At 41.9% G+C, this 11,850-nt stretch overlaps 1 protein-coding gene across 1 annotated transcript in view; it reads right to left on the bottom strand.

The window, feature by feature from the left end:
• Nucleotides 1–226: 226 nt before the first annotated feature.
• The window catches only part of LOC104623791 (endothelial PAS domain-containing protein 1-like), a gene marked incomplete at its 3' end in the record, with an annotated part of 21,689 nt that continues 10,065 nt past the window's right edge, over nucleotides 227–11,850 (bottom strand). The window contains exons 2-6 of the mRNA XM_010290979.1: nucleotides 10,695–10,846; nucleotides 10,018–10,102; nucleotides 9,394–9,506; nucleotides 9,085–9,287; nucleotides 227–333 (exon numbers count right to left, since the gene is read on the bottom strand). Coding sequence (XP_010289281.1) covers nucleotides 227–333; nucleotides 9,085–9,287; nucleotides 9,394–9,506; nucleotides 10,018–10,102; nucleotides 10,695–10,846 — 660 coding nt within the window. The remainder of the gene's footprint in view (nucleotides 334–9,084; nucleotides 9,288–9,393; nucleotides 9,507–10,017; nucleotides 10,103–10,694; nucleotides 10,847–11,850) is intronic.

The raw sequence follows: 11,850 nt of genomic DNA on the forward strand, positions 1-11,850 counted from the left end.
GATAGCTGTTATTTGGTAGCAGAAGACAGACAGACCCTTTGGAAAGATCAGCTGCAGGTTTCAGCTAGACAAGCACGGTAACATGTAAGCTTTCTTGAAAAGCCTAAATAATGTTCTCAGAGAATATCTGCACACAAGGTGTATTTGTATTTTCAACTACTTATTGAGGTACCTGCAAGCTGTGCTTTATATACAAACTATAAAGAAAAATAAGAATGTGACTTACAGTTCTGGTGACTCTTGGTCATACTCTCCGAGTCCAAGGCATGGTAGAACTCATACGCTGAACGGCCCAGCAGCTCCTCTGGATGGTATCCAATCAACTCTGTTATTCTTAGTTAAGAAAAAAACCAAATATTTAAAATTCAGGTCACCTTAGCCTTATGCTTACACGTGCAGGGTAGCTATCAGCCTTAGACTAACAGAGTTAAAACCACAATACGAGAAATTCTGAACACATTAGGAGCTGTAGAGGACTTCTGATCATGTCTCTGAAATATTTCCATGTTCAGAATAACCTGCCTTTTACTACTACTGGAATAAAAATTCCTAGGGATGTCATTATGTGTGTTGCAAATTTTCCCAACCCTACTGCACAGTATCTCTTCTAGAAGGTCTCAGCTGGAAAACTATTGCTGACAAAGTTCTCAAGCTGTCCACTACATGCAGAAACTCCCAACTACCATAATTCAAAATCAAATGCATGTGAGGAGGGTAGTGGTTGGCACCATCAGATTTAAAAGTATGCGTACATTTAAAAAAAACATACATAAAAGGGTTAAATCACTACTTTGGGTATTGATTTAATAAAATAAAAATGCAAGGTGAGAATCTATGGGCAGTTAAAAGAAAAAAAAAAAATCAGCTCTTCTACTTAGTGTTTCTCAATTATATGAGAACTTTAGCGTATGGATTGGGTTACTCGGGTGACCAATCCACAAACTCAGTAGGATTTTACACAAAGAAAGTTATGATCTCAAAAACTAGATTTTTTTCCCAGAGTCTGAGTACTCGGGCAAGGCAGGATTTCTTACAAGTTCCTGAGTAAAATGAAAATAGGTCATCAAACTGTGCAGATGATTTTCTCTAATGAGGGGCTGGAGGAAAAGCATTCTTTTTTCCTAAATTCAACTTGAAATACCATCACACACAACTTTACAGGAAACATGGTTAGTAAAAAAGATAAAAATAAAAAAATCCTCTTTATGCATTCAAAATCAAACATACCATATCTTCTGGGAAGAGAAGGAAACATCACTGTTTCTCAAGTCAGCCACAGCACTCTTAGATGCCTTTTCCTAGCTTTTAAACTACAATAACAACCTTGCAGAGAGCAGTATGAAAAATGACTGCAAACTGACTGCTAAGCTGTCACAAACCCTGAAAAGCCAGGAGGCTTGAAAAGGAATGGTCACATCTTGCAGCACATCGCTGCTGTCAATGGCAGTGCCCGAGTTTTATGCCTCCTAACTCCCGTGGAAAGGTTTTATCTGCTGCCACCACCACATCTGCTTAGTGGCATTGCTACTTTTAAGAGACACGTCCTCAGGTTTTCGTACTCCCTGGAAGGACAGCTTTGGCCCAGCCTTCCAGACACAAGCATGTCTTTACAAGACAGACATGTAAATACTGTAAAACAAACAGAGCAAGGGCATGGCATTCATCTCCTGGATCCCCCTCCAGCAAGGAAGACACATAAGATGGAGCTATTTTGTATATGGTTTGAACGCCAAGGTGTTGAGTCAGCTTCTCCCTCGCCTCCGCAGAACTGTATAGCTTATACCCCCGGGACACCTTGGTTTTGTCACTCTGAAAACTACTCTCTGTCCTGATTTCCATGGAACGAACCTGGGTTTGTAGTGGTTTAGCTGAGGAAAAACCGTGGTTGGTTTTATTGGGTTCCCCCCGAAGACTTACTCTTCTGTTTATGTTTACAGTTAGACTAACAAAGGGGAAATTCTGGAATCGGGTTTCAAAAAGAGTTGCTTTTTTGACCCTCTTCACTGTCAACCTTCTGAGCTTTTAAACTGCAGCCCAGTCAAATCTGTAACTTTTCTCTGAAACCACAATTGCTTTTTCTTTTTTAATAAAGCAGAAGTTCTCATAGTGAGTTGGTCATCACGGCGGAACCATCAGGAGAAAACACTAAATACAGAAGGAGCCCTAATAAAAGTAAGGCTCCCAAAATCCAGTTGGTGCTTGCCTTTACGCAGTCAGCTGGGGCACACTGGTGTAAGTGGCCAGGGGCGTCTGCCAGGACCAGTGTAAATATACAGTCTTTAAAAACAGAAACTATGGCCTTTGGTTATATAATGGCATAGTAACATAAAACCATCCTGGTTAGTTCGGAGCTCCTTGCAAGGGGAAGGCTTTTAAAAGTCAGGAAGTTGAGGATTTACTCTTAATCCAGTCTTGGGAGCTCAGAGCCAAGTAGGAGTTGAGCAGGGAGAAGGAAAAGGAAATAAAGATAATGGGAAAAAAAAGAACCATCATGCACCCAGCAGCACCAATACAAATCCAAAACCACTTTACAGCCTTCATGGGTATCAACAGTGGAACTCAGATAGCAAGCAAAAAATATGTCTTCCAGCAGGCTGAGGGACTCTTAACTCTTACTGCATAAGAATTGCAATCTCTGTGCCACATTGTCTATTCCAATCCTGTAATTCCCCTCTCAAATTGCTCCTCACTGATCAGTTCATAACGAGCGTCCTCACTGTAAAATTACTCTTCTTGCCATTCCATGGCACAGAACAACTTGTGGTACAATCCTGCTGTGACAATGTCAAATTTAATTAGATCTAATGTAATCCTGGGTGAAAGTTAGCAAGTGGTAGGTTGATAACTTTTTACAACAACCAGCTAAAAAGTATACAGGAAGATAAAAATAAGATATCAAAGAATTACCCACAAACCCCACAACACTGGCTAAATTCTACACCCACGCCTGGTAACAGTAAAATACTAATCAAGAGCAATTGTTTTAAAACAGCCTCTATGCCCTTGTTAACTGACCTGTTAATCTGTTATATTTCTATTTAAACACTCCTGGGAGTGAAATTATTTTTTTAAGAAGTATAGAATATTTCTTTCTCCTATCCCCAAAAAACCCTACAACTGGCTAATGTGTTTCCTAGATATATTTTTTAAATGCTGCTATTTTATAACAAATGCCCTCTCTCTGAGAATTGTTAGAAGCATTCGTTTAGGGTGCACGAATTGGCAGATCAGACCATCCTTTATTCCTCCTCTGGTGCTGCTGACTCTGAAAATCTTAAAAAAAAAAAATCTTGCGGGCTACAGGCAGCGTAGGGCTGGAAATCAGATTAGCCAATTCTATGCCACATTATGCACCAGGTCTGAGGCGGGCAGCTATCCCCGTTTCCATCACACCCATCCCGTGACGGTCCCGAGAGGTTCATGGAAGAAGACTGGCAATAGCCGCCAGCCTGAATGGTACCTGGGCGAGAAGGCAGCGAGCGCTTCAGCAAAGGTCTCTGCACTGACCTCACTTGAGCATCGCTTTGAGGTTCGCCAGTGAGGTGCACCCTCCAAACTCCACGTGCCTTCCACAGGAGCCTCTTTGCAATATGAAGTGCCAAGTGAATACACAGAGGACTAAGTGCAAAGGAAAAAGCATCCTATGGAGCTCCGAGGAGGAGTACAAAACTAAAAGAGTCACAGAAATGTATAAGCCCTGTGGGACCAAAGGGTCATTTAAAAAAACCAAGTCCAGAACACAAGACTTCTGCTTTTGCTTAGACACCAGACGGAAAATTGTTCTTTGTGCAAGCTGTGGAATGACAAAATCGGAAAACAAACTGTTTGGTGGTTTTGGATGGCTTTCCTGCCGTGGTAGGCTTTGGGTTTCCTTTGCATTTGTAAAAGCTAAATTGGTGCTAATTGGATAATAATAATTTTTGTTGAAGATGACAGGTGGGCTGAGAGGCTGTTTATTCTCCCGTTAACCACTTGTTTCTGAAAACACAAATACCTTGGGGGGAATCTTAATTTTGCCAGACTGGCCCTTCAGTTTTCTGAGCTATACTTGTCACCATGATGTACTGAGGTCAAAATCTCAGAAAAGACATTAAAGAGGTGGGCAGTAGCCCTCCGCAGTAGCGGATCTGTTCCAACTACCGTGCTCCTTAAATGGTTTTTGAGCACTACTTCAGCTTCTCTTAATATACCCATTTCTTCGGATGTGGAGTAAAGGCAAAGTTTTATGCTTACGGTACAGAATGGAGAAACAAGTGATCTGAATCCTATTTCTAGCTTTGTACAGCTTTGCCCTGCTTTATCTCTTTGAGACGCGGCAAAGCAAACAAAGCTCACTGCTTCAAAGGTTACATCTCCTAAGAGATGAGCTATTTCAAGTGCTTTGGTTTTTCTTAAAATTGTGCTTTTCTGTCTCTTTATAGGAGCACAAAGCTTTTTATTGTATACCATTTCTTGAGTTAAAATAGTATCATAAGAACAGTCAGGACTGAGAAGTCAAGCTCTTTGAGAAAGACTGCTGTAATGTTTACTGCTCATTAAAAAAATAGCTGGGTGTATATTTGTCGGGCTGCATGTGGACTGTGTGTGTGAGGGTGTGGATCTCTTAATAAAGTCTTTCTGTATTCAAACTGTTACTAAGTTATTGAAGTTAAATTGGTCTTGACGGGAACAAACAAACAAAGTTATACTTAAAGCAGAATGAGTTAAAAGGAAAAAAAGGCACCAAAAAGAAAAAAAAAGCCCAACACAGCCACTACATCTGGGGTAAAGCACTCTGCCAGCCTGCTAGAGCGGGCAGCAGGGCAGCATGGCAGTCCTGCCAAATACCCACATTTCCTCCTGAAAACATACATTGCTACTTCTACTCTAACCCAGGCCAAGAAGAAAAGGAAGAAAAAACCCCAAACTGGGACCCCTGCCCAATCCTCAGAGGGACGGCTGGCCAGGTTAGGTGTATCTGCCCTGCTAGGCAAGAAAACTAGATGCATACATTAAAAGCTTCACCAGGACTCCGTCTTTCCTACTCATTCAGTCTGTCTACATCAAAGTTGTGTTATTAACAAAAGAAGCTGGTAATGTTTTTTCTTAAGTGTGGTGTATACCAAAAGCCAGTTTCAACAAATGCGAATCTCTCAGCACTTCACTGTTGTCTCCCTACTGCATTTTCCCCCTGAGCAGGGATGCCTCGAGGGACAGGAGGTCCCTTCAAATGCTTATTTGCGTTCTCACCTAATTTAAAAATATTCCCCAAATATAGGTCAAATGGCAAACTGACTTAAACCCTCACACAAGGTCCTGTGTCTGCATATTTCTGTTTTACAGGGACATAACTGGACACAAAATGCAACTCAAGTTTCCTCTCAGTCGGGCACAGCCTGGATCCTACATGTACACTCATATTAGGAGAAACCTAACTGGGACCAACGTTATTGGCATTGCATCTGCCTGCACCATCCTTTTCTGAATCACAATACATCCTCCATCACTCCTCCTTCAACTCTTCCATTAAAATGTTCCAATCAAGAAAAAGCAAAAAAAGACTATAACTAATTGGGTTTCTTCTAACCAGGAACACACAATTCCCGAAAGCAAGCCATGCCTTCAAAATAATGGAGAACATACGTTTTTCAGTGTGCCAGTGCCAGAGAACTGGTTTATGACTCAGCCTCCAGAGTCACTGCCTGCACATCTTGCCCCGCAACAGAATAGATTTGTTTCCTTACCCTTCTCTCCCCTCACACACGCTGCCCACAGTAATTACAGGCAAAGAGGGCTTCCCTCTCCCCTCCCAGCGCTCTGAGAGGTTGCAGGGATGAAGGTGAGAAGCCACCACCACCTACGATGCCACGTTACCCTCTCTGCTTTCAAAACCCTGGTCCCCTCCAAAACACAGCGTATGGCTTTCCTTTGTTATGCATAAACCATAAAGGCTGAGACTGCATGTGCTGGGGCAACTGAAGTAGTTTTGGGGTTTTCAATCAAATTCACGTACAGTTTTCACTTCTGTTTTGTGGATTTTTCCATCACAGAAATACATTGCTAATATTTCTATCTACTCCTCGCCCCCATGGCCCTGCATGGGAAGAAACGCCGAGCATCAGCTATGCCACCAAGGTAACAAAATTGCCTTTGTACAAAGCCTTGCCTTTTTTTTCCGACTACAGCTCAGATCTCGCTGGCGATCTTCTCTGACACAAAAGCATTGTGCAGCTGAACTAAATCCTCGCTTGGATTATTGCATTGTGCCACTGATCAGCATTTCTGTATTACGGCTAAAATAATCCTTCCTGTAAACCACTTAGCCAAGATAAGTGGAGCAAGGGAACATTTTTAAATTGCTCTCCAGGAATGGCTGAACCAGGTATTTAACAGAGCAACCTATTTTTATTATTTATATCTCACAAACCTTTCTTAACAGGCTCATCACCTTGCAAAAGCTGTTTTAAAGAATACAAACATATCCCACCTAACCACTGGCAAGTCAGAGGCCCGCATATATAAATTATTTTTGGAAGGCAAAATATACGGGCTAATGTCACACACATTTCAAATGTGGGGTGGCCAGTCTTGTCTGCTTCAAGAGACAAGAACTTGCTATCTGTCCTGTATCCTCCTGAGGAAAAGCCAAAAGAATCAAGGCACTTCATGTCAGCCAATTAGTTTTTGTTACAAAGCATTGAAAGGTAGCCAGCCTATATTTTGCGTGTTGTTTTGTGACAGACAGAGACTATGAGCTTTCCTAAGGAGATGATGGATGTGATCCTCATTTTCCACAAGGATAAATTTCAGCCTCATGTACAAGAGCAGCTCTCTTCTGTACCCACTTAAGCTTCCCACTGAAGGCAGATGCTTCCATTACTAAGGTCCAGCACGGCTGCCATTCATTAAGGTACTTCCTCAGAACTCCTAGAGTTTAACTGAGTGCTTCAAAAATAAAAACGTAATGCTCCCTGGAAGCAGACCGTCCACACCAGATGAACTGCAAAGGGGATACTCGGGTCACTGTGGAAGCCTGCTAGAGGCAGCATTCTGCCCTCAAGGATATCAACCCTGAACTGGAAAGACACAGTCTCTTATGGAGAAATGAGCTGTGTTAGCCCTGCTGCGTTGCTGCAGAAAGGCCAGAGTAGGTTGAAAAGAGTTTAGGCATCTGACTGGCACATGCTGCTTTTCCTCCTCCGCTCCTCAGCCTGGATTTACATTCTTGGCATAAGCTGCTCCTTCAATGCAATTTGTCTAGCAGCACCGAATTTGATAAGCACAGCTGAGTGTTTTGCATTTTTATGTGTCTAGTGATGTGTCGCCTGTTGGAGAGAAATCAACATCCCTCCAGGAGGGAAGCGAGAGCCAGGAGGATCTGCTGGGAAGAACCCGAAAGGTGCGTGAGTTCTCGTCCTCCTCTGGCCTGGCCTTTACAGCTTTATCATAACCTCAATAAAACATGAAAATGTCCAACCGAAACTATCTAGTAAAAGACATGCTGTTTTGCTGCCCGATTTTAAAGAAAACTCTCTGAAATTCCCAAGTTAAATCCTCCAGAGGAAGCTGTTGTACTTCACTGCCATGTGATAAATTTTCCCTGTAAAAAAACTCCCACTATTTAAGACAGGGCATAACATGTCATTCTTTTTAAAATAAGCATGTGTATCTTTAATGGGATACTTTAATCAGTCCCTCTAATTCTCATTTATAATTGCTCATGCTTTAAGTCTGGCAGAGTCATGTGAATGCTGCAAAATCCTCTGGTACTCTCCTCTAGCTTGCCACTGAATGGTCCCAGTAATTCAGAGGTACGTTGCTTTTAATAATGAATCACTACCATGTTGCTGCTTTCCCCACCGGCGGCAAAATCCTACTGATATCTCAATATTTTAATCCTGAAAGTATTAACATGAAAAAAAAAAAGTCTGATTTATTGCAGTTACATCAGAGGACATTTCTAGTTATGGCACACTTGCTGCTTAAATTCTCAGAGAGGTCAGAAGAAGGTCAGTCACAAGTTTCACACTTGTAACCTTTCATCTACAGCTGCTAACACTGCTAGTTTATATGGTTGCTTCATCACATTGTTTAAAATAATCATCTTGCTTAGCACAAGTTTTAAAAAATCTTTGAAGGATGAAAAAAATTCTCAACCCTGTGAATTTTTGCGTAAAAACAAAGCATGCTTATAATCCCACTGATAACCCTAAAGACCTCAGCGCTTGCTAGCATCTCTGAATTTCAGGCGACCAGTTTCATTAGACAGAAAACTTCATATTAAGTTCAGGGATGACCTCATAAACTTTAAAAAACCCCAAAACAAACACCAAACCCACAGTCCTACAGACAGGACTTTCTGGGGAAATGGGGAACAGGAGGACACTTCATGGCAAGGGATCTCTGGTTCACTCACACGCAGGGAAGATGGTTACCAAAATATGCAGAGGGGAAATCAGGCAGGTGGACACTAGGGGGATCTCCATTCTTTCCACTCAAGAGGAAAGTGTGGGGAGTGGACGGGACAGCCCCTTGCTTGACCCAAGATCTTCCTCCTCCCCTTCATTTTGCCACTAAAAGGAGCAGATAAATGACCAGCAAAGGTTGTTTGCTTTTCATTGAGCAAGAGGCTGCAACCCCATTTCAGAGCTGCAGATGCTCTGGATGCCTTAGCAATTCTTAGTTAATCTAGAGCATAAAGTACTTTCCAGCTAACCGATAGTAGCATCCTGGGCCAAACCAACCATAAAACAATCCTTGACTAAGGTCCGTAAGGCATGTCATTTCAGACATTCTCTAAAAAACAAGAAGAGAAATCCTGTATACTCTTCTGTCCGTTAAAACCCAAGAAGCTAATCCTTACAGCTCTCCTAAGTTGCCTCATCTTCTGTCCGTGAACTTGAATTCCTCACTCAGCAGGAGGAGGAAATACAGCAGGAGTACCATTTTGCCGAAATTGAGATTGGAGATGGATTAATTGAGCTGCTGAGTAGCTGTATTGGTAACTATAGTCCTAGGTCCACACAGGAGAACGTTTGGAAGGACAGCTTGTTTTGTTCAAGAAGATAGAAACACCCATAGAAAAGAAAAAACAGTGGAGTTTACCTGTCATCACAGTAGGTAAACTTCATGTCCATGCTATGGCGACTCAGGAAGGTCTTGCTGTCCAGGGGGATATCAATGTTTGAAGGATGCTGAATAGGCTCACACATTATTATAAGGCAGGTGAGAAGAGGCTCTTTATACCCACACAGAGTGTGAGGAGGGCAAGTGTTGTACACTTTAACTTGTCCAGTGCAGTGCAAAACCTGAAATAATGATTTCTGAATGAGAAACAAACTTGGAATGTACTTTCTCTACGTGCCAAAATGTCTTTTTACATCAAAAACACTTGTTATGGCTAAAATATGGTACCTTCCATGTTGCAGACTTGAGGTTAACGGTTCTGCCTCTGTTGGTAACAGTGCATTTCATCCTCATGAAAAAGTCACGCTCAGTAGACATGTCTTTGCTTTTCTTTCCAAAGCCTAAACCTGTATAAGGAAAATGGCAAATGAGTTTCCTCAGTTTTGCTTCTTGATTTTTTCTATTTATAAGCATGAAGTATTCAATAGAAATAACAGACTAAGTCTCAGATAATTTACATGCAGAGACCATCAAAGATGCATGGACCATTGAAGAGCAGTTTGTAGAGCTCAGACCTAAAACTTAAGGTGGAACTTGAATGGGACTTTGTGCATTTAAACCTATGTTTTAGCTTGCAGCACATAAATCTTTGCTAAGTGTTACAAGTGAAAACATTATGCCTGTCTTAACTTGATGAAAGAAAAACACTAAACAAACAGCTCTTAGCACTATCATATATAAGCAACATTTGGCAAACCAAAACAAACCTGCAAAGTATTGAATAACAGTTAATGATTGCTCTGAGAATGAAAATTCCCCTTTACCATGACTAACAGATCTCTACTGTCAGCCAGTTACTTAATTTGGTTATTTAAAAAGCAAACAGTGACTCTTTTCCATTTTCCTTATTACCATTTTTCAGGCTGAGATTCTCTCGAATTTCTTCATGGTCACATGGATGAGTGAAGTCAAAAATGCTGTGCCCAGTTAATTCCACCTGTGCAGAAGGAAGAACTATATTTAGCCAAATAAAGGCAACTAATAGTATTTATCTGTTTTTAAATACAACCTATTCAGATGAAACTGGTCACTGAGCTAAGTGCATCGACAGGGTACCCAGAGACGCAAATCCTGTGACCCTCCCTTTGTTTATCCTATGCATAACTTCTCCTTTTCTCCCCAGAACAATTCCCTATATTTGGATTTGCATGGTGCAGTTAACAGCCAACACCACTGGTTATTTTCAACACAGGAGAAAACCCCCAATCCACAAAGCAGGAAAGGGGGGACCCAAAAGAGCGGCTCTTATCCCCTCTTAAGTCGTAAGTTGAATAAATGTCCATCCTCCTCTCCAAGGTAGTATCTAGGAAGGCAAGCTGGCAGTCACCGAAGACACTATAACTTTGATAGAAAGGGAGAGGGAAAAACCCCCAACTGTTGTCTGGTGTGCAGGTACCTGCCTAAGAAATAAGACATTTTATTTCCAGTCTTTTTTGCAGTGATACGCAGCTGGTTTTCTGCATTTAGGCATAGGAGTTTTTTCTAGGAATTGTATTACAGAGACAGGAAAGTGTGAGGGCACGAGTTACCTGTGTAAGACCCATGTATTTGTTGACATTCTCTGACAAAAAGATCATGTCTCCATCCTGTGTCACCACGGCAATAAATCCCTCCAAAGCTTTCAGGTACAAGTTGTCCATCTGCTGGTCTGCCTCTAGTTCATTCTCATTGTCAGCACATACTAAGAAAAAAAGGAAAAAAGCATCTGAAGTCTTCAGCAGCCCAGCCAGCCTTTCTCAATGCAAGCACATCCATTACAAGGCAACAAAATATTTTCCTGCTGTTAGAACTTCCTTTCCACAAACCCTGTCTGGTGGGGCCTTCCTTGAGAAGAAAGCTGCCTGCACAGTGTATGAAAGGGATATCCTTATTACTAGAAAGATATTTTTCTGAACTTTCTGGCAGACCCTCTATACACCTTTAGAGTGTTTCAGGAAGACATGTTTTCAGTACGTAACACCTATATACCCAGACACTGAAGCACGTCTTCCTTGTGCACGTTCTTTTGGCCACATCCAACCTTTCTATCTCTTAACGGGCACAAAGTATAGGGCAAATCTTACAGAGGGCAAGTAAATTTGTGCATTCCTAACAAACAGCTAACAAAAGACATTTCCATCAGGTCAAGTTTTCTAAGAAGTTCAAATACTTTTCCTATGAAGCATGCCTAAATAGACCTCTCTGCTTGGTATGGAGAGGTCTGTTAACACTGCCTTTAGCAGGAAAGTAGAAAAAACACTTCCTTGAAGCCCTTTCAGGGGAATCTCTCTTTCATCCCATAAACCTCAGTATTCCTGGGGCTTTTCATCATTCCTGCAAAAACATCTGCAGACGTCAGAACTCCCTGTGTGCCACTCCACCAAAGTCTGACAAGCTTCACCCACCTACACTTCCCCTGTCCCACCTCAGACCCCACTTATATCCCTTATGTTTGCCTCTGCAGATTCATGAGCCCAGTGCCTCTTAGCATTTTTGAAGAAGATGTGCCAGTGCCGTGCTGACATGGTAGAGTATTTATTGAAGCTTTTTTTTTTTGGTCACTCGTTTTCCTGTTGCTTTTTGGCTGTGCTGTGGAGACAATTGATGGCACTGCGATGCCCTTGTTGTCTGCGCTCCACCTCGCTCCTCTCCTGCGACGGGAGGCAATAAGTAGGCAAAGCTGCAGGCAGGGGAAGAGGGAGGGGG

The sequence above is a fragment of the Phaethon lepturus genome, unplaced genomic scaffold, assembly GCF_000687285.1.
Source record: "Phaethon lepturus isolate BGI_N335 unplaced genomic scaffold, ASM68728v1 scaffold29387, whole genome shotgun sequence".
NCBI lineage: Eukaryota > Metazoa > Chordata > Aves > Phaethontiformes > Phaethontidae > Phaethon > Phaethon lepturus.